Source organism: Anoplophora glabripennis, unplaced genomic scaffold (genome assembly GCF_000390285.2).
Source record: "Anoplophora glabripennis isolate ALB-LARVAE unplaced genomic scaffold, Agla_2.0 scaffold879, whole genome shotgun sequence".
NCBI classification, from domain to species: domain Eukaryota; kingdom Metazoa; phylum Arthropoda; class Insecta; order Coleoptera; family Cerambycidae; genus Anoplophora; species Anoplophora glabripennis.
Genome location: NW_019416963.1, coordinates 40,536 through 64,675, shown reverse-complemented (window position 1 = coordinate 64,675; position 24,140 = coordinate 40,536). Strand labels below are relative to the sequence as shown.

General features: G+C 34.0%; 1 protein-coding gene across 1 annotated transcript in view; it reads right to left on the bottom strand.

Moving 5' to 3' along the window:
• Positions 1–24,140, bottom strand: part of LOC108912719 (dynein heavy chain 10, axonemal) — a 46,729-nt gene that overhangs the window by 21,137 nt on the left and 1,452 nt on the right. Inside the window, exons 4-11 of the mRNA XM_018718040.1 lie at positions 23,918–24,098; positions 21,123–21,362; positions 18,163–18,353; positions 17,892–18,090; positions 17,411–17,803; positions 17,003–17,357; positions 13,873–14,204; positions 28–9,243 (exon numbers count right to left, since the gene is read on the bottom strand). Of these exons, the coding sequence (XP_018573556.1) occupies positions 28–9,243; positions 13,873–14,204; positions 17,003–17,357; positions 17,411–17,803; positions 17,892–18,090; positions 18,163–18,353; positions 21,123–21,362; positions 23,918–24,098 (11,107 nt within the window). The remainder of the gene's footprint in view (positions 1–27; positions 9,244–13,872; positions 14,205–17,002; positions 17,358–17,410; positions 17,804–17,891; positions 18,091–18,162; positions 18,354–21,122; positions 21,363–23,917; positions 24,099–24,140) is intronic.

Here is a 24,140-nt window from a genome sequence, read left to right as displayed (position 1 = left end):
TAACATCAGGGACAAAATATTACTTACCTTAATAAAAAACTCCAGTTCTGCTTGAGAAATGTGTTTCTCATTTAGTTCCAGTTTAGCAGTCATTTGGAATGAATATAACAGCTTGTGTTTTTCAAAAATTCCAGTGCAGCCATAATCGTATACATTTTTTGTCAGAGTGCTTATAATATTCATTAAACGTCTTGCCAATAAGGTATGAGGTAAGGCTTTTCTAAGGGAAAATGCAAATACTTCCAAATAAGAGGCTAAGGAATATTGATACATAGCATTTACACCGGCCATATCAGATAAAACGAAAAATAATATGGCCCCTCGTTTTGCTACTGACCGATAACCATCTCTTAGTCTATCAATATCTCTTGCAGTATCACCTGCTAATTTTAATTTGTCCATAACTTCAGCAGCTTTACTTTTCGTGTTTTCTAATGTCTGGACCAGTTCTACATTGTCTAACATATTACCAGTTGTTGTAGACAATTCTCTCAGTAAAGAGTCTTCAAGCTGTTGCAGTAAATTTTTATTTTCACTAGTTTCAGCTATAAGGGACTCTCTTTGTTCTTCCAGGTCAGGCCTCTCATTCCTGACAACAACACTCAATAATTGATCTTCTAGTCCAGATAGTGTCACTGTATAATTTATCACTATTGCTGAGGCATATACTGAAGGATTAAAAGTAGGATTAGCAATTTTTGTGGTCATGTACATTCTAAAATTAGGATCCCAGTCAACTTCTTTATCACCAAGTACTACAAATACCCGCCCACTGACACTTTTAACGTTTTTCTGTATAACATTTTCAGCAACTGGGTCGATATAATCGTCTACATCACGGAAAAGTACTGGAGATCCATATTTAATGGACATATCTAAGTGTTTTAAAAAGTCAGAATCATTGAAACTCAACACTTTTAAGTTACATCTTTCCTCTTTCTTTTTAATCCAATTTAACGCTTGTTGCTGAGGATCAATGCATAAGGGAAATCTGGAGCCCCTTATAGTTAATATTCCATTTTGTACTGATAATTCATCCGGTGGAAGGTTTTCAGAAGTCCAAATACTTATTTCCACATCAGTGGTTAGATTGGATTCTAACTTTATAGGCTGTGAAAGAGGTAAATTCCTACTAAGGATGTCATTCTGCCATTCTACATATACTAAATCTCTTCTGTATTCAAAGGTGAAGGGTCCACAGTATGCTAGGAATCCAGCACAAATCAAACAATTTCCCACTAACCGTTCTTTTTCTCGATAGAGTTCCTTTAAATCCTCTGTCCAACGTGCCTGTTCAGAACTTAAACCTGATATAAGTTTATCTGCTGCTTCTAGTCTTCTCATCATGATGTCAGTTTCTGCTTGCAGTTCTTGCCTACGTTTCATGGCAACCTCATACTTTTGATTCAGTTTATCCAAATCTTCTTCTAACTGTGAAATTTCATTGTAAAGCTTATCAAGAAAGCGTTTAGCTGAATTATACTCATTCTGCAACTGTTCCACTCTATCTTTTTTTGGTTTCACTTCTCTAAACACAGCACAGTAACCTAGTACAGCTTGGACAAATTTTAATAGACCAAAGCCAGCTTTGCTGATGCTAGCCATTTCATCTAGCTTCTTTGACTTGCTCATGTGCGCTTTAACGGCTCTAACTTGTGTCTGGGTTATTGCATCACAATTCATTTCCTGCAAGGACCTTAAAAAATTTGGGTCTGCCATCATTCCCTTGGCACTTTTCCATGAAACCTCTTTCAAACCTCTTAAAATGACTAAACATTCACAGACAATTTGAACGGGTTCAGGTGGGGTGGCAAACGATCGAATTTCCGTAATATCAGACTTGTCCAAGTCTGATAGGGCTATCCTAGCTGTTTCCAAAGCTGGCAAAGCAGCGGACAGAGCTTCTTCAGCATCTGCTTGTTCTATCATGATAATCCGTGCTTGTTCCTCAATTTCCGTACTTTTTAGAGAGGCTACATCCTTTTTTTCTGTAGCTACCCTCGTACCTGCTTCAATTTCTATAAGCATAGCCTCACAGGCTTCTGTAGCCTCAGATACAATGACTTTCTGGTCACCCAGTTTTTTATTTAAAACATCCAAGTCAACACTAGCCTCAGCTATTTTTGTTAAACCACTCTTTAATCTTTCACACTGCGTATTGATGTAATTGTCTTTTTCCTCCAATAACCTTAAATACGTAGCTATAAAATCCAAGTAATGCTTTGGTGTTATATAATTTTTTCTTCTCAGTTTAATGGAATAATCGACTGTATACTGAATAACCAACTCATGTACTCTTACCACATGTTTAATAATGTTACCTCTATATATTTCTGGTATTTTTGGATTGTCTTTGAGGAAAACAGAAGCCACCGACTCTAATGCTTGCAAAGGCCAAGGAAATATCCAGTCAATAGTAGTATTATTAACTAGACCTGGAAAGCTTCTGCAGCGTTTGCTGAGAATATCCCCAGATGAGGACATCGATAATACCACATGTAAATTATCTTGACACTGTTGCAGAAAATACTGCCACACACCATCTTTCGTGATGGTAAATCCTGCATTCTTAGCAGCCGTCCTGCACTGACCGATTATTTGTTCTTTATCATCATCAGTAAATAAAGAAGGAACATATCCAATCATCAATATATTATTAATGAATTCCAGAAATCCCTCCTCAACAATTTGGCTAGCGGTAAAGAAGAACACAGTTTTCTTTCTCTCAACACCTAATCTGTTGTATAGTTTTTTCAAATCCTCTTTAAACATTGTTTCATTGTAACCTCTACATAAAGTTATATCAAAAACCTCACAACCAGCGGTAAAAGCTGACAGTAATGTTAAACTTCTTTTCCCAGATCCACCAACTCCTACCAACATGACATGACCCTTTTGTAGCCTTAAACCTCTGTGGATTCTCGTTAAATGCTCGAGTGCATCATCAAATAATACTATATTTACTTTTTCCTTCTGTTCGTTATATAATTCAAGAATTTCTTGAAACAAAAAGTAAATAGCCTCATAATCTAAAAGATCCTCGTAGTGTCGAGGTTCTCCCTCATTTGAAGCATTTCGATAATCTCCAAAAAGAAGAGGGTTCCTCATCGTATAGTCAACTATATCAATTTCCTCTAACTCTGGTGCTTCTTGTTCCTCCCCTTCTGGTTCGGTTTCCAAAGCAAAATCTTCATCTTCATCCACTTGTACCTTAGGAGGAGGCTCCTTTTTAGGAAAAACTTGGCGTAATTGGGTAATTATATGATTCGTCATTAAATTCTGGTCTTCAGAGTTTATCAAACGATCACATATTACTCGAGTAAATTCGTTTCTCCATACTCGTACCATTTGAGGCACGGTTTTGAAAAACTGAGGAGTTGTAATGCACAGTCCAGCTACTATTCTTGATAAGTCTCTCATATTAAAAATATAATGAAATTTACTGGGTGTTGGAGGTAGTTGAATAATTATTGTACTGTACAAATTTAAGGTTATACCCATTAGAGTAGAAGCAATTTGAACCTCTTCATCGAATATTGAAAGATGCCCAGATAAAATTGATGTATATATATGCTTCAGAGTATTTACAGATGGAAATACTAAATTTATAACAGTGAACATGGACATAAATCTGGGATCAACTTCATTTCGACCACCCCCTGCAACACCCATTGCTGCAAAGTATGATATGTCTTTAAGAATTTTCCAATTAAGATCTTTGCCTCTATCATAAAATCCTCCCTTTTCAAATAATAACTTAAGGAGAGCGATGGGTTGCTGTGTTCCATACTCATCAACCTGTGGCATATTCATGTCATCCATGAAACAGACCAATTTCTTTCCTAGAGGAGGTCCATAAATCTCTTTTGTTCGTTTTTCTACCGAAGATTCTAAATTCATTTGTACATCCATTGAAGAAGTTCTCGATGAGAAATTAATATTTAATAAAATGTATATTTCTGGATCCAAATTTCGTAAAAAGTCTTGAATAATAGCAGTTTTCGATGTCCCCGTTTCTCCTATCAATATGATCGGTCTCCTTATTTGGTTCATTAACTGAAGTAAGTAAGTGGTTCGTATTGTATCAACGGTTGGTACTAATATCTCAGAGAACCTTTTTTCTCGGTCATGTATATACTCTGGCACCAACCATTCCCAAGCAACCCAAACTCTCTCCTTAATATCAAGAAAATAATCATAAAATGAAGGGAATGCATTTGGAATGTGTCTCAAATCACATTTATTATCGATAGTGTCATCCCCGTTTAACATTGTAATTAATGATTTGACAAATTCGTCAAAATCCTTCCTACCAGAATCTAATAAGGCAGCTCCAATTGAATTATAGATGGCAGTAATAAAAATTGTTGTCAATAAATCCTGATCTGCTGGTTCCTCTGGATCTCGAACATCTTCAATGTTCTGTGGGTAAATTGCATCAATCATGAAACACATCTGAGTAATCATATTTAATCCAGTCTGTGGGATAACTGTTTTCAAAGGGTTAACTTGTTTTGTTCCTAAAACTCCTTCTAAAACGTAAGCCATTATATCTGGTATAAACTTTTCATATAGCTCCTGGAAAGCTTCTCTCTCAGGCACATGCTTTCTTCTGGAAACCCATCTGTCCCAATATGGTTGAAATCCTAAATTTTTAGGATCGACATACACCATACCAGCCCTAGAAACAGTGGCTGGAGAAGCATACTGCAAATCCCCAACTTCAAATAACAAAGCGCAGACTGGTTGTTGCAACATAATCCTCTCACCATTGGCTAAAGTTAACAGTTTGTTATCATCCATTACAGAATTCATGTTTTCTATCCATAATGCATCGACATCTCCATCAAATAGAATGTATCGCCTTTCTTGTTTTTCTGTGGGCTTATTCATATCTCTAAATATATTCGATAAGAGACCATCTGTCCAATCACGTGTTAACGGATCTAAAATACCATAAAGCTCGATTACCGAACAAGCTTTGGGATTCAAAGTAAATATCTTTGTTGGCAATCCCATTAAGTTTTGAGCTTTCGCTAAAGTTTGAATTACAACAGTTTTGCCTCCACCTGTCGGTCCCACTAACATGGTTGAATGCCTCGTCATCATCGTCTCATACATTTGTACAACTTTATCCACCTGATATGGTAACACAATATATTCATCTGTCGCAAGCACCGTCTCTACAGCAGCATTAAAGTCTGGATAACCTACTCTTGGACAATCCATTCCAGGGAAAAGATCACGAATCAATCCCAAAAATAAGGGTACATCCTCATATACAAATTTGGGATGATTCATATCTCGCAAAGCTCTCATAAGGACCAAGGCTTCTTTTATGTCAGGAGATGCCCTTTTCAAGACACCAGCCATTCGTAAAACAGAATTGAGAGCCCTAAGTCCCCAGTCATAATGAAACTGTTTTGAAAGTTGTTCTCGAGCTAACTTATATAGCACTGTCATCTTCTTAGCCAGAACTTTTGCTTCTAAAAATCCATCAGAAAACAAAGAAATCAAACAAATCATTTCCAAGTCAGGTACAATACAAACAACGGGTCTAAAAAGTGCTTTAACTGATTCTGGTAATTCTGTTCTGCCAGCATATCCAGGATTCATAGTAATGAATATTCCAACTTTGGAATCTAATGCTATTTCTACACCTTCAAAAGTGAAACGTTCCAATTTCATTAATAGAGCACTTCTAATAGTTTGTAGTTGAGTAGATATGACGGACAACACAGATATATCAATCCTATTGAATTCATCAAAACATCCCCAAGCACCACATTGGGCCAAACCTGCCAGTGTTGTACCGATTGCCTTAAAGTCCATCCCTTCTCCACAATTTGTGACAACACAAAGTAATGCCATTGCTTTAGCTAAATCTTTGGTAGTTTCTGTCTTCCCAGTGCCAGCCGGACCAGCGGGAGCTCCACCCATATGCATTATCAGTGCTTGGGTGATTGTTAGATAAATTCTGTCCGTCAATGGAGTAATGACAAGTCTACCATTTAATCCCATATATTCGTAGCCATATTCAAAAGATCCAGTACACTGTGTTACCCACAGATTATCCAGTTGGTTGATCCAATAAAACCTCAGCTGACTTTCCCATTCAAATTCCTGAGCATCAGTAACACTATCTCTAACAAAACCTTCTACTATATCTCTTGCATGGACCTCAACAATCGCTATCGTTCTAAATTTTTTCCTGTCATTGGAACTCAATTCAGCTCTAACTGTTAGTACGATCTCATCTAACTGTTTATTGAGCTGTTCTAAATACTCCTTCATTGCTCTTTTATTTCCTTTTTTGATCTTAGAGAAAACGTTTTCAACCTCTGCTGTCCACCAAACCCCACTACCTGCTAAACAAATCATGCCTTGATATTCTAACATCCATTGCGCTCTCGGTCTTCTGATCTTTCCATAGTAGAAAATAGCACTTTTTGTGATAAACCTGTTTGAACGTTGCATCTCTTTAAGAACTTCGTTCATCCATTCTTCTACTTTACCCTCTATGAGAACTGGGTTTCTAAAATCCATAATCTCACGTTCTGCAGATATCATAGCTGTACATATGGTACGTTCCTGGTTATCTAAATTAAATCGTAATGATTTTATATTATCAAACATTTTTATTATGTGATCTTGCACTACGTTGGGATCACTACTTCCCAATATCGATAGAAGTTCTTCAGTTGATATAAAGTAAAACCTTGGAAATCGTCTTCTCTTGGAGTCGAGATAATCATTCAAGGACTTCTGACATCTGTCTAAACCATACCCTAGTCCCAGAAATTCCTCTAATCGTCCCGCCGCACTACAGCACTCCAATACATTTGGTCTCTTGGCGGTTTCTAACATAATTTTCCGGAAAGATTTATCTATGTCATCAAATTTCCTGGCTTCGTCAGGAAGTTGTGCCCTAATATCTCCTCCAACAAAAATTCCTTCTAAGTACAACCACTTCCTTTGAACAGATAACCACTCATCTATAACTTCTCCGATGTTAGCTAAACTTTTCTCCCATTTCTGAACTTGAGGGAGAAAGGGCCCTACAAACTGAGATCCGGCCATACTTTGAAGATTCATTGAGTTATCCTCAAGAACTTGCATAATATCTTCTGTTGCACCGATTATGAACCCACGATCTTCATTGCCTTTCATATGCTTGTGAACAAGGAAACTTATCGTGGCCCACACTTCTGCTATTTCCTTTACTCCTTTTTCTATACTCAATTCTTTTATAGCATTGTTAATAATTTCTTCCGCAATGTCCTGATACCGATGTAACTCCATGGCAAACATGTTATCCAAAGTAAATCGGTCCGGTGACATGTCAAATTCCCTGCCTGTTTTAACCATAAGTTGCTTCCAATGGCGCTCCCTTAATGCCTCATTTTTCAAGGCCACCATTAGAGGCACCACATTTCTAAATTGCTTCATTTTCAGTTCAAGGGTTAGACCAACAGAAAGCAACTTTATCTCCTTAGGTAGCTTCCTATATTCTTTTAGAAAACCATCAATACCATCTACTAATGCTTGAGGATTTAAATTTGCCCACAATGTTTTACCCCATACTTCCCGAGCATGCTTTAAAGATTTATACTGTTTGTACAATACCTCCATACCCTCAAAATCAGTTTTAGCTTTTAAGTAATTGGAGTAATCTGCTAAAGGAATATCAAACAAACTTTCTGCATTGACCAATTCGATGCGACGATTCTCTAAAGTTGCAAACTGTTCTCTATAATCATCCATCAATTTCACACCAGCATCCAGATCTTCCCCAACAGCTCCAGGTCCTTCAATTTCATATTTGTCAAGAAATTCTGCAAGCATGTCACAAAACTCGTTAATCTCATTTAATGTTAAAATTGCAAATCTTTCTTTAGTAGCTTCGAGTGTCTGTTCTCGGTACAAGGCAGATAGAAGCAGCTCTTTCCATTCCTTCTGCAGTCTATAAGCCATTTCTTCATGTTCTGGTGGAAAATCTATCTTGTGTTGACGCAAAATCCCGTAAATCTGCTGAAAGCTCAAGTAGTCCAATTCGGCGTTTATATTACTTTTCTGAATTGTGGCTATGGCTTGCATAATAGCCTTAAATCTATCTAAACCTTTAATGTTTCGACGCACCAAAATTTTTAGATTATCAATTTTTTCTTTCATTTCGTCCATAGTAGTTTTAGTCGCTGTATCAAGTAAATTTCCAAAAGTTGTTTTCCATTCATTGCAATGGAATTCTATTATGTCAAATAATGGTGCCAAATTTAATCTGATACACTCTGCGTCAATATAGCTATTGCGAGTTCTTATATGTGTAACAATATCATTATAAAACATAAATTTGTCATCGTACATGGATAGAGAAGTATTCTTTGATATAAATTTTTCGCATGTAGAGACTTTTTCAAACGACCACAAACTCCTGTACTTTTTCCACTTCTGTAATTCTTTACTAACAACTGCAATGATTTTCTGAACATATTCGGATACTCTTCCTATGACTTCTACCACATCATGCACTTTTAGGATTTCCTCATAAAAGGAATATAAAAATTCCTCTTCATTTGAAACTTTGATTGGATGGCACATTATACATGATTCATTTAACCACCTCGGGAACAGCGTCAATCTATTTAAAAAATCTTTAGCATTTTTTATACTGAAGTTATAGATTTCAGGTGCACTAGGTCTCAACACTACCTCTGGCATTACTACCACAGCATCGACTTGAAAGAGAAGTTCCTTTTTATCTATTTTAGAAATCAAAGTTTCAAAATTTCTGATAACCATGTGTATAAATGCCTTGTATATTTCTGTTTCCCAGAACAAATAATATGGCGCCATAGCGGGAGCTTTTCCTGTGTTAGTACTCAAGACCATGACTTCCAGCTTGATGAGTATAGGACTGAACGATTCGTACACCTTCATTAGTTTTGATATTTTCTCTGTGCGAATGTCTGTCATCACTTTGAAGAAATCTTTGCAGCTCAACCTCGCTGGATTTTCCTCCACAGTTACAAAATCAAATAAGTTGCAATTAGCCAAAGTTCTTATTCTTTTATGTAGATCTTTTTCTATGTGTTCGATTTGAATGTACAAAGTCTGCAAATTCGTTATTAGAGACGTACACTCTTCTGCATATTCGGTGATGCCCAGAGAAGACCATTTAATTCTCATCAACCCCGGTTGTATATGCAGCTCGACATTCCGTAAATTGTCTCTTAACAGATACATCTAAAAGAATAATTATTTGAAGAGTATATGATAATGATTCAGATTGGTTAAACATCATCTATAGATTCTACAATATAAATTAAGGAAAGGTATGTAGTTCAAATCAAATTTTGTCAAAAAATTATCCGTGTCTGAGAAGCAGGATATTCAAGTGAAAATATTAAAAAGTATTTCCAGGTAATCTTGATGACTCATTAAGTAATTCTTTTTTCTATTTTGCCATTTAAAGCACATCCATCATTAGATAAATATAAAAAAAGAGTTATAAAATCAAAAAACAAAGCAGTAACAATGATGCATTCAAAATATTTCATGAATTTTAAGTATAAAGGATATATGCTCCCATAGTTTTATAAGCTCTTAATGAATAAATAGACACTTTTATTCAAATAAAAATTAGTTGCTATGCACTAAACACGAAAAATATATGCAATCTAATACGTGTTGTATAAATTTCATTCATAAATAGCATATTTACTTCGCTCAAATTTATGTAAGGTTGATACCGCAACGAAACTCCCGTGTATAAGCATAGGCTTCCCCCGTACCGCCTGCCCCGCAAGAGATCTATCGAACCTCCTTAAGCAGAAAGTTTCCCATAAACTTGGGTTTGAAAACGGTTGGTAAAAAAGTTACAGGGTGATAAAGGGGCACTGCTAAAAACATAATTTTTTAAATAACTCCAAAATGGCTAATATACATGAAACCTGACACAGGTATTTAAAAATTTAATTTCAATAATTTTATATAGTGATATAGTATACAGGGTGTAAATTTAAGTGGGGGTCAGTTTTTAAGGAGCATTAGTACATATGTTCTTCTGAATATGAATCTGACATTATTTTTCTTTTAATCAAATAAATAATCGAGTTATAATTAGAATATACGTTTTGTAGTATTATACTTCTATTAAAAAATTAAAATCGGATCACCTACAACGTATCCAGAATTTTTGCAAAATAGTGCACCAAAAAATTACAATTGTGCCAAAACTACTGGTCTGACAGCACCTGCTTTGTGCACACTTAAAGTACATATAATTAACTACTTTTGTGCACAGGGTCAGGTCAACAACTTAAAAAATGGCGGAGTAATGAATTTTTTTAAAAACGCTAAATTTTCCGATTTTTTCGGGTATTCTTCGTTTCTAATTATCCGATAGGATCGATTGACCTCTCCTTTTATTCATATTTCAATTCGTTAGAGATAGGTATAAGGAACATATACACAGTTTGAAAGTTTTAAATTTCCTAACTCCCAAAGTAAAAATATACTGGGTGTCCCATTTAAAATAACCAAGTTATTGCTGTTTAAAGTTGAGAGAAGTATTCAGTAGTTTTTTGAACACCCTGTATAATACTAAGTGATGACAAATATAACAATTTATAACTTCAAGAGTCTAAAATATACCCTACAAATCTGCTTCCTTAAAATTATTTTTTTATTGCTAATATTAAATTTCTACGCTATGCCTGCATTTTCACTAAAATTGAAATATCTCACAAACTGTAAGTCCTAGGTATGCAGAACCTTTAATAAAGTTCACCTATTTTTTTACGGTGCTTTCAAAAATGCAGTAAAATACAGGGTGTTCCATTTAAAAAAACATAACTTTGATATGGTACGCTTTTCCTGGACACCCTGTATATTTCAAAATATTTTTAAAATGTAGCCGTAATCAACCTACACATACCCACCTAAACAGGTTTCTGTAACATTTGCCGTTTGGTCCATAGCGACTGAGGCGTTACTGGTGACCCATCCTGTATAAAATTCTTGTAAAGTAAAACTGAGTATTTTTAACAATTTTATAACTCAATCTAAATTAATACATATGTATTGATTAGTATTCAGCACAGAGTTAAATTAACAAAAAAAAAATTTAAGGGCATAGCTGATGTATGCACAGTTCCATGAGATATACAGGACAAGAGGTCTGTCTAATTACTGGAATTGCCCACAGTTTTAGAGAAAGTTAGGCCATCTGTGGGAAGGGGGTGGCATGGTTGACGTCAGATTTAAGAAAGAGTCCCTCAAAAAGTGGTAATTTGTTGTTTAAACAGTTGTAATATGGTAATAAAATAAATTGTAATGATGAATTCGTAATTTCTCAGATCTGAAACCATCGTTCTCAATGTCCCTTGGATGCCGACGGCCTACAATTGCCAAATTTTGTGGGCAAATGTCAGCCCTTACTTCGACTTATCTCGTAACTTGTAGCTTATAAAACCATTGGTTACATTAATATCGATTACTCCAGTGTCGGTTTGGCATGCCTACCCCAACCTAATCTAACCCACCTTTACAATATTTCCTTGTTTTAACAAATTAATTTATTAGTCCACAGTACAGGCCCCCCCTGGAAAGTTGATTACCACATACTTTATAACTCCTGAGGAGCTTCGTTTTGACGAGTCTACCACATTTTTCCTCTGCGACTTTTCTCGATTCCTCCGCTTTTCCACTCGGAAAAGTCCAAAAACATGGCAATTTCCCGGGGTCTTGAAAACTCAAGACCACATCTTTTATTTTTAGCTTAAGTAACTGGAAATTTTGTTGCAAATGCCGATTTAAATTTGTCCGACAGAAATTCCTCCGACATTGACGTGTCTACCGGTCGAAACATGCCAAAATAACAGGGTATTGAAAATCAATTACCACATAGGTAATTTTTAGTAAAATTAATTGTAAATAATTAATTCAGTCAAAAAGTATTGTTGTCCGACAAATTTCAAGCCGCGTTTTTTCAGTCCGACAGCTGGAAATCGGAATTTTCACGGGGTATGAAAAATCGATTACCACATATCTAATTTTCATTTTTTCCACTTTTAAATTTACTGTACAAAATAGTGATATAAGTGTCCGACGATTTAATGTCCGCAAATTATTAAAAAATCAATAAATCAATAAACGTGATGAAATTTAATTTTTTCACTCCAAAAATTTCATATTTATAAATGGTTATTAATTATTATTATGTAAATTATTATTTGTTTCAAATAAATAATTATAATATTGCTTATTTTATGCTTAAAAATTTAAAAGTTATAAACAAATGAAGTTATTTTTGAGGCGATTAATACGATCTTAGTGCATAATGCATTATTTCTAAATAAATTAATATTATACTTGATATAAAAATCCTTTTTTCTCTTTCAAGTTTTCATTCGCGTTTGTTATTTTTCTTTACAAAAATTTTCCTATTTTTCTAAAAGAAAATCCCAAAACTTTTGTGCATAATTTTTTTACACCATACATACTTTTTTGAAATCGTTTAATTCTTTTCTCGATATTTATTTGGCTAAATTGAGCATATAGAGATTTACAATTACAAGAATAAAACGAAAAATATATACAGGGTGTTTCAGAAAGACCTCCCGTAAATAAAGAGGGTGATAGTATGATAAAAAATGAGAATTTTTTGTCTTATGAACTCTATGTCTATCTCCTCTTGTTTTCGAGATACAGAGAGACAAAATAAAATTTTTTAAATAACATTTTTATGAAAATTTCCAAATAGTGCGAAATATTTTTATGAAATTTGGTAGCCCGAGGTTTTTAAGGGTGCCAAATACGCTAGTCTAATTATTTTTTGTATATTTCATAGAAAGCGCTAGTTATGCTACATTCTTATTACAATTTAAGTTATATTTTTTTTAAGGTTAGGTTTTTTACCAGTCGGGCTCTAATTTCTATTGTACAATTTTATTTTCTAAAAATAATGTACTCTTGTTAGAACTTCCTAATGTGGACGATTTTCGAGAAAAAAGGCTTTTAATTAAACTCTTACAATATTACACTATAAAATAAGTGACTTTTCTCAAAGTAAGCTTGAGCTTTGAGAAGAGGAGATAGACATATAGTTCATATGACAAAAAATTCTTATTTTTTGTCGTCCTCACCCCCTGTATTTACGGGAGGTCTTTCTGAAACACCCTGCATTGTATATTTATATGGAATTTTGCTTAATACATGAAAATACTTTATTAGAAATTATAAATACATGTGCACATTTTTTATGAAATTTTTTTCATAATTTTTTGTTGGACTGACGATTTGCGGATATATTTTTGTCGGACATTACAATTTTTGCTTATAAAAAACACTTTTCTATCGTGTGTTATTTTTGTCCGACATGTGGTAATCGATATATCATACCCCGTGAAAATTCCGATTTCCAGCTGTCGGACTGAAAAAACGCGGCTTGAAATTTGTCGCACAACAATACTTTTTGACTGAATTAATTATTTACAATTAATTTTACTAAAAATTACCTATGTGGTAATTGATTTTCAATACCCTGTTATTTTGGCATGTTTCGACCGGTAGACACGTCATTGTCGGAGGAATTTCTGTCGGACAAATTTAACTCGGCATTTGCAACAAAATTTCCAGTTACTTAAGCTAAAAATAAAAGATGTGGTCTTGAGTTTTCAAGACCCCGGGAAATTGCCATGTTTTTGGACTTTTCCGAGTGGAAAAGCGGAGGAATCGAGAAAAGTCGCAGAGGAAAAATGTGGTAGACTCGTCAAAACAAAGCTCCTCAGGAGTTATAAAGTATGTGGTAATCAACTTTCCAGAGGGGGCCTGTACTGTGGACTATATATAAGTTGCTGAAAAATATCTTACTTGTGGGTCACTTAGTTTGTCTATTAGGTCAGTGTACTGATTAACCATGGATTCCACCTCATTTATGCACTTCTGTAGTTTTTCTTTTCTAATGGCTACCATTCTGATATTCTCCGGTAAATTAAACTGTAGGGTCTCCAGGATTTCCACACTCTGGAAACAACTCCATAAACTGTTGTCAAAATTTAACTCAAACTGCATTCCCAAATCTGCCACTGTTGAATTACCCATGATCTCGTGCCAGGTGAGGTGCTTCAAAGTGATTCGTTCCATAATAGAAGTGACAGATTTGGTGGAACCGGTTTTACTCGATGGCCTTGGCATCTTTGCACCTATATTATTATATAGAGTGTAACACATGTCAAAAATAAAGGAAATTTTCTTAAATAAAAGTTTGTCCTTGAGGTCTTCCGTTTTGAAATACTAGATGTTGAAGTTAAAAAAATGTTATATCTATATCTTCTTAAGAAATGAGGATGCTGAAATGAAAATTTTGTGTGCACAATACACATAAAGTGCTAGTCAATGTGGAAATCAATGGTGCTAACTGAAGTACATATATGGATATTTTTTTTTAATTATGACGTCATTGGAAAAAAAAAGTTTTTGTATTTTTTTTAAATGTTAATTTCATTTTGAACGAAAATGATGTCAACATTTTTGCATAGCGCAAATTAGTACAAATTAGCAAATTATAATAGTGATAAATTTAAAAAGAAATATTTTAGATGACTTATAATATAATCCTTACACCTGTCGATGTACTAGTGAAATTCTAAGTATCTTTGAAATGGTCGACTTCAATATAAAATATGTAGTGAACATGTTTTTCCATCGCAAACTTTGTTTCTTACCTTATCAAAAATGGAAATCGCGTTCCATTAAAATAATGTCTACTTATAAATCAAGTTCGGATACACAGCTTGTAACAGATTCAATTCAATCTCTTAGTTTTATTTTAGTTGTTGTTCATAACATTATGTCCGCTGTTCCATGCATTTATTTTGAACGTCTCTATAAATTACTGCAAGCTGTAGCTGTTACTTGAAGGCATAAGTAAATTAAAATACCAAAAGGGAAAAGAAATAAATGGGAATTCCTTCAAATGTGGTTTGATAGAGTATCCCAAAGGTTTTATGGTAAACATTTCAAAAGTGTAAAAACTGTCATAAAATAAACAATGCCCTCGAAGAGATGAGCCAAATCCAACAAAAGTAGTTCACATTTCTAAGCAAATGGTCACCTGTTTTTTCAGATAAACTGGACATGTGGTAACTGTACCATTAATGCATCCATAGAAGATCAATTCTGAATGCTACACAATTTGTTTGCCAGAAGTTTTCAGAAAAATAAAGGAAACAAACTGCAGAAGACGCATCATTCCTCACCAGGACAATGCGAGCTCTCACACATTGGCTCAAACAAGACTTTTTGAAAACTGAAAAATTCGAATTGATGAATCATCCGCCGTACAGCCCTGATTTGGCACCCAATGACTTTTTTTATTCCTGCACATCAAAAATAAATTACGATGTCAACATTTTTCGGATGCTGAAGAAGCGGTTGATATGGTCAAAATGCATGTTTTGGAGATACCGCAATCGGAACGGAAAAAAGCTTCAAAAATTGGTTCAAGTGCATGCAAAAGTGTATTGATCTTGGAGAATATTTTGAAAAACAATAAAGCCATACACAATGATTAATTTCTTTTTTTGTTCTCTATTCCTGAAATATAAAAGGCAACCCTCGTACTGACGTTAGACGTTAAATTTCAACATACATTTTTGAGATGCTATGGGTATTTAAGTTAGTGGCTGCGGGTATGACTACTCTCATTTGTGCTCTCGATGTTAATTACCCTTGAAAATAGGACGATCTATGACTTCGCTTTAAATTAATAAATGATTCTGTTTACTCTCCACATCTTTATACAAACATTGGTGTAAAAGTGAAAACCGTTGATACCCGCTTTAATGAAACTAACTTTTCATATATGTATCACAATCGTAATTATGAATTTCATTCTCCATTAACAAATCAAGAATAATAACAACAGCTAAAAGTGTATTTGTAATTTTTTTGGCATTTCCCACATGCTGCCGTTTGTCAATAGTCGACAGTGAACCGCCATTATTCCATGGCTAGAAATTAGCCTCAATGATTTGGGATCGAGGGGGATTATCCCTCTTTATCCTGCCTCATCTTGTGTAGGCCTGGACAGCCTTCGTAGGTGGGGACAGTGAACCGCCATTTTTCTTGAGACATTGAAATTATATCCGATAAGTGTTTTTACTTTTATGTATTTCCTTAACTTTCATATTTAGTGTTACTATACAGGGTGTTTTAGAAAATATGGGCCAACGCTGGGGGGCAGATTCCTAAAAAACAAGATTATTTTTTCATGTCAACGTGGGTCCGATTTCACTTCATTCCTGAGCTACAGGGTGTCAAAGATTTAAAATAAAATATGTTTTTTCCAAAAATCTAAATTTCCACTTGAGGGAGTTAAATGAAATTTGGACAACTAACTGTTTACAACTGAATACACATTCCTAGGTATTATTATGTTGAACATGAATTACAGGACCGGACTTGCTTGCAAGTCCTTGGATTTAATCAAAGAAAAAATTAGTTCTTTCTTAAGATTTCTAATTTATAATTACATGGGCTAAATTCTAGCTTAATTTTGATCAAAAATTGATTGACTTTTTCGTTTTCCCTCGAGATTTCGATATTTTAAATGTTGAAAGTGTTATAAATCTCAACGGAGAACCAGTTTTTTCTTTGATTAAATCCAGGGGCTTGCAAGTAAGTCCGGTCCTGCAATTTATGTTCAACATAATAATACCTAGGAATGTATATTCGGTTGTAAATAGTTAGTTGTCCAAATTTCATTTAATTCCCTCAAGTGGAAATCTAGATTTTTAGAAAAAACAATATCTTATTTTAAAACTTTAACTGTAACTAAGGAACGAAGCGAAATCAAATCCATGTTGATATGAAAAAATAATTTTGTTTTTAGGTTAGGAATCCGCCCCTGAGCATTTGTCCATGTTTTCTGAAACACCTTGTATAGTATTAATATTCTGATATGGGCTGCAAGTCCGCAAATTCTACTTATAATTCTTACTTTTCTGAATTGGAGTAAAACTAGCAGATCTAGCGATTTTATTAGGCTTGATGCCTTCCTTCCTTTTACTTGAATTGGCAAGCTTCAGTATATCCATCTGCATCGCTCGTTCCATCGTGGGTCCAAACATTTCCAACCACTCTTCCAGTTTACCCTGCTCGTAAGCTTTCAATTCTTTGGCAAGCTTCAAATATGCTGTGAAAACTTGATTTTTCATGTGAGACTGCATCAACTCCTCAACTTTTTGAAATTTCAAAATGGGTCGCTTCAGTTTAAAATATAAAAGTCGCACCCAGTAGATGGCACCACCATGGGGAGGCATATTTCTACATAGAACGGGATGTCGCTTATTCCGCTAAAAACATTTAACATATTGATTTTATGAGACTTTATAATATTGATATTTACCGTAAAGTGGTCTTCGACGGCTAACAGCTCCTTCATATACTGATCTAATATCACATCAAATTTTAACATCAACTTATTTTGTATCAGTTGACGCGTTTCAATGTGCTTGAATTTCAGAAGCATTTCTAAAGCACCTTCGGAAGATCTTATCATTTTAAAACTCTGATCTATAAAATTAACCCCTTCAAGTTCTAATTTATGGACTTCCTTACGGAACAATTCCATAATGGCTTCCCAGTTTTCCTTACTGTTCGCATCAAATATATCAAAGTCTGTGTTTTCGATTTGAACCACAAGTCTGTCAACTCGCTTTGCTACATTGTCGATGCTTTGGGGATCGCTGACGATAGCCCTTAGTTCAGCTCCAAATATATTTTTAAAGTGATAAATTACCTAAAGCCAGTTTTACACGATAAACATTTATACTAATTGAAATATTTCATAAAATAAATCTGTAAAATAGTTTCTAATATTCAATTACCGTAGCTACTTCATATAAGTCCTTGCAAACCGTTGCCATATAATCCGAAGCTGCAAATAATCTTTTCCTATCGAATTCCCAGCGCTCCCCTTTACCGGAATCCTCAATTTTTTGCCTAGTTTCCATATAAGTACTTTTCCATGTTTCCAGCATAGTTTCAGCATCTAACGTTAATTTTTGCACTTCGCTGATAGGTTTTCTGTAAAATTTATATATCTGTAGTCTTCACACAATTTACTTGATTAAATTTACTTCAATTCCAGATACCTACCTAAACAACATCTCGTTATTAAGCCTCTTTCGCACCTTATCCAATAGACACCAAGCAATTTTTTCCATAAAAGGTACCATAACTTCATCGCTGTTATAATACCTTGATAAAACCCAAATTAAATGCAAACCTTCTATCAACAGAGGAATGCAGTTTATAATTTTTTGAAAATCTGTCCCAAATGTAATTGTCTAAAAATATTAAAAATAGAATGAAGGTTAGTAATCCATTATAAATATACTATAAAATGATTTTCAATGGCTGAACGATTTCTGGGCTGGTTGCTAAATGAAACCAAGTTTCAAATTTTCTTTTCTAAAGAAGAAAGCAATGTCTCTCAAAACGTCGAGAAATCTAAACCGACATGGCAAAAAGCCTGAAAATTGTTCAACCATTGAGAACTACGATGGAATCCAATACACAATTGTCCCTTTGCATTACAATTACAATGAGGAAAACATTTTATTCCAGAGTTCCTTTTCCTGCCAACTCAAGCAGAAGTTAATATTTTATTATAGAGTTAATTATTTTTTTTTAACTATTTCTGATTAAAAATTAAGAAATCTCTGTCCAGAAATAAGTATAAAAATATAAACTAAAAACTATAATATCGTTTGTAAGAATGCATTGTATATACAAAAATAAGGTTCCAAAATAATAAGTTGTCATTGAATATCTCCAAGTGTAATGTTATGAGTTTTACCAGAAAAAAAATTGCTATTCAGTTTGACTATAATATAAATTGTGTTATTTTAAATAGATGCACACAACTTAAAGATCTAGGTATTATCTTTGATGTAAAATTGACTTTTGTTCCCCATATTGATTATATTATATCTAACGCCTACAAGAATTTGGGTTTTATTATGAGGAATTCGCGATATTTTAGGGATGTTTCTACCCTTACATTACTCTTTAATGCATTTGTCAGGCCGAAGTTAGAATACGCTTCCGTTATCTGGAATCCTCAATATGAGATTCATATTTCTAACTTGGAGAAGTTCAGAGAAAATTTGTCAAATATCTCAGTTTTCGAATTGATCATGCTTACCCACCTCAGGGTATTCCGCAGTTAGAACTGCTAAATAAATTTAACTTTAAAGAGTTGGTCTTGCGTCGGGTCTATTTTTCCATACTTTTTCTGTATAAACTGTTGTCCTCGTATATAGATTGCCCTGACATTTTGAGTAGTATTTACTTTAATATTCCTAGTGTTCGAACTCGCTCAAATGTATTATTTTATTTGTCAACTCCGAGAACAAATGTTCTTAAACATTCTCCAATTTATCAAATGTGTACATATTATGTAAATGATTATAGTACCAAATTTGATATTTTAAACTGTACCGTCAGTAATATAAGATGTTGTATTTTAAATTTAGATTTATAACCTGACCATCATTTTATATGTTACAATTTTAAATTATTTATAACATTTTATTAAACTATTTTGTGTTCACTTTGTAGTTATGTAATTAAGCTTGTATTTTCAAATCTATTTTTCATATATTATGATTTTTTATGTAATCGTTTATTGTTTCTCCTGCCCTTTAATTGGATTTGTATCTGTCTGGGCAGAACGAATTTTCAAAAAATAACAGATTCGCGGCAAATTTGGTATACGTGGGTTTTACAGGGTCGTTGATCACGGATCGAAGGTCAATTTTGCAAAATTCAAGTTGGCGGATCCAAGATGGCCGACAAAATTTTCAAAAAATAACACATTCGCGCCAAATTTGGTATACGGGGGTTTTAGGGGTCGCTGATCATCCCAAAAACTCTTTATTTCAACTTACGTGTGTCTTAAAAAAACATTAAATCAATTTTTTTTTTGGGGTCTCAATCTTTTCAGAGAGCAAAATTTGTATTAAGATAACTTGATCCAAAAGGATTTAGTTTCACCTAAGGAGTCATCTTGAAGTACGACTGATTCATTTCTAGACACCCACAAATATTGTTTTTCATGTTTTTGCTATCCATACAATAAATATTATTACAGAAAAAAATCTATTATTTTGCTTTTTATTGTCTTAGTATGTTGATTACGTAGAAAATTTGTGAGCATCTATTATATCCAGAAGATGCTACAGAAAAACTTATGTTTAAAATATACATAAAAAAAAAAGAAATTTAATTAAATGGGCAAATGTTAAGTAGGTAGTATCAAAAGAAAAAAATTTGAAATCCTACCTCCTACCACTCGGCATTCCTAACTAATTAAGAGTGCATCAGACAAATAAAACCCAAAGGACTTTTTGTCTCAGAATTCCACCCTTTTTCTACCCCTACGTGCCTGTCAAATATTTTTGGGACACCCTATATATTAATATAATCTGCAAGGAGGCCGCTTGAAAAAGCAATCCTAAGTAAAACGTAGACATAGTAAGATCTTATTTATCACAGCTATTTTTGTGTATTGGTCTTTGTCAAGGATGAAATACGTTTGGGGTCATCCATTAATCACGTGAGGTCCAAATAGGGGAGGGGGGGTTTTTTGGATAACATCATTATTGCTCACAATGAGGGAGGGGGGTTGTTGTTACATATCACGTGTATATTTTAGCACAACCATACCCGAGAATGCCTTGCTGCGATTTGCGATATGACATCACCATAAGTAACGCGCAATTGACGTGGTCGATCTTTGTAAGATCGTCCGTCGCCCCGCCCGCGCTGGCTGACAACCGCCACTGGTTTTTTTATTGATATAGGGGGGGGGGCGTAGAAAGTGACCTAAAAACCTCACGTGATTAATGGACAAACCCTTGTAAATAACACAGGCCGACAAAATTTAAAAAAAAAAAATTCCAGAGATCAGACACTNTTGTCAAATATCTCAGTTTTCGAATTGATCATGCTTACCCACCTCAGGGTATTCCGCAGTTAGAATCAGATCTCATAAAATATGGTTATGCAAAAAATAATTGAATATAATAACACTAGAGAAATAAACAACTAACCTTTAAATGCCTTTTGATTGTCGACAAAAATTTAACATTATCCTTTGCCTCCAGATAATGTCTTTTCAAGTCAACCTGATAATGGATGAAACCATCTATAACAGGTGATCTGGCTATTTCCAAAATATTGCTAATTCGTATCAAAGTGGGTTTCTTCAGCTGTTCTACAATTGAACTGAATGCTGTTTCCCTCTCATGCCAATATTCGAATTCTGGCAGGGGACCGTTACCTGCGGGTGTCTGAAAATTGTAAAGCGTATAATTTGAAATAAAATATTAAACATGCAGGGAATTACAAAACATTGCCTTCAACCACAGATTCCTAGGGAGGATGCTTTTTCAAAATACAGTGTCAATTTTAAAATATTTAGAAAATATATTTTAATTTTAATACCTCTGTTGCTTTTTAAGATATTTTACAATTTTTTTGACTTGTGATAAAACATTTTTACATAACTTTATTTAAAAAATACAGAACAAGGAAAAGTGATGGTATATAGCAGTCATTGACCTTCACCAATATTTTTCTATGTAAGTCTGCGGTTAAAAGACAGTTTATGAGACATTGCAATTTCTTTGGACGATAATAGATAACTATTTTTTTTTAAACTAACTTAGGGCTTGGCATTCTTAAAAAAAAACTGGTGTATGTTGAAATACTATCTTTGACAAGAGTTTTAGATGAGGGGGCAAACGACATTAAGAGGTTAAAAAAATAGAATTTTTTTTATTCCATAAATTGTTAGTATAACTATTCAATACGCTGCAAAAATTTCAAAACGAAATTCCTATTTGTTCCGATTTTGAGCCTAAAACCGAACACCTAACAGGTCAGTACACGAGTGCACAGCAGGTAGGGCGGAGCGCTTGTTCAGGTAATCTAGTCACTTATTAAACAAGAAATGAACAGATGCAAGCTCAAAATGATGCCTATAATGAAGAAGAAGGACTGTTATATCACTGATTGATTGGAAAGCACTCTATGTCTATATTATTGACAACTTTTTCAAATTTCTAGTTTTTTGAAATGCGTTTTTCTTGAAACGACATTTATTTGATTCACGGGTTCAACTTGGATTCACTCTGGCTCAAAAAGTTATGACTGATGTTTATGAAAATTGAAAGTGTTTTTCTTTATGAAATTACAAAGATCATGAACCAACAATTGAGATGATATTATAATCTTAAGGGTGTTTTTTTATTTAAAATAATTGAAAAAAAAATGGTGAAATTCGATACATTTTCCTCAAACACATGTCATAACTTCAATTTTTCTAATTTTTACCCGCGATGTGATTCATATTAGAAAACATGTTAATAATGCAGAAAAACAACGATTTTGCTTTCAGATGAAAATTGCGACCTCCACATTTCCCCTGAAGAACCAACTCGGACAACGACCTTCGGTGGACAACAGCCCATAACTTTGGCATTTTCAACGCAAGTGACTTGAAAAAATGTGTAAATGTAGTTCAAAATATTGATAAAATAATGTTAAAGTTTCATCAAATTATAATTAATCCCACTCAAAAAAAATCCTGAGAAACGCCTGGAATGGTTTCCCCCCTTAGATATTCATTAATTTACTCATTGCCAATTTACCATTAAATAGCTGAATATACGCGAGCAGTTTTATCGACTGATGTGCCCGATTTATCGTTAAATTGCATAAATTGTAAAGACAAAACTGCTAGTTTGGGTCATAAAGAAAAATTGAAAAATACCAATATTTTGGCGGTTAAATTGCTGCCAAATAATTTGGAGCGATTATTTTGTCACATACACTAACACAGTGATTAAACGGCAGATAAATCTGTCGTGAATTATCGGGCTATATTTTGTAGAGCGTCATCTGCGTGTTAGTATGTATGTTGGAGGAAATATCTACGCGATATGTAAAGTCGGTTAATTTCTGTGTTGAGTTCAGAACCTACTACAATTTCAAATATGGCATCAAAAGAATTTGTTAGTGGACTGATCGATTTATATCATAATCATCCGTGTTTATGGAAAACGACCTCACAAGAATATACAAATAAAAATATTAAAAACGAGAGTTAGAAGAAATTAGTGACGTATTGTATTCTTTGCTCAATAACCATGTTTTTTTAACCCACGTTGTTCGTTTTTTATTTATTCTGCGTCATTTTATAATCACATAACCCATGATTTCAAGGTAATAAAACGCGTTTAAAGTCGTTTTTTTCATGTTTTCGTAGAACACTCGAGCAAACTATACTTACGAGTAACAAATAAATTGTTCTGATTTTTTGGACTTCCAAAAATCAACGATGACAGAATAATTTTACCAAATTTAGAGATAAATTTTTGTGAATGACACAGATGTAACGAATAAACAGTCAGATAAACTTTGTACCATAATTCGATTCAATAAAACTTCGCATTAGTGTCCTCTCTAAAATTTGTCTGAAAGATTTTTGTTAACGATTTATCTGACGATTATTTGGTACAATTTATCGCTCCAATAAGTCTTTGCGTGTGTAGTCAGGTATTATCACACATTTTTCCAAAACTGTTGGAGATAAGTATAGACATTATATCGATACAAAGTGGATTTACTTCTGTATCTAACAGTGTCAAGAAATATTGGTGGTGCCATTTGGCAAAAGATGAATTGAGTGAACCTGAATTGGACGTTTTTCAGTAACAATGGACGTAGCTACAATTTTTGTTTGGGGTGGGACCCAGGGCTGCAAGCTCTATGTAGGCCTCAAAAAAAAAAAAAAAAATACGACACGTTTTGATTTGGTATATAATATAAAAGTTAAACATACCTTTGCCAAGTAAATTTCTATAAGCTTGAGAATGTGTCTCTCCCAACCCATTACAACTTCCTCCAAATTAGCAATTACACTAGGATCTCGAATCAGCTCCTCATCAGTGCGACCCGAATAGAGTATATCGGTTAAATCCGTCATCGGTAAATCAAGTTCATCTTCCACATGATCGCTAACCCTAAAATACAATAATTTTTTCAGGTAGTGATTGTTAAGAGAT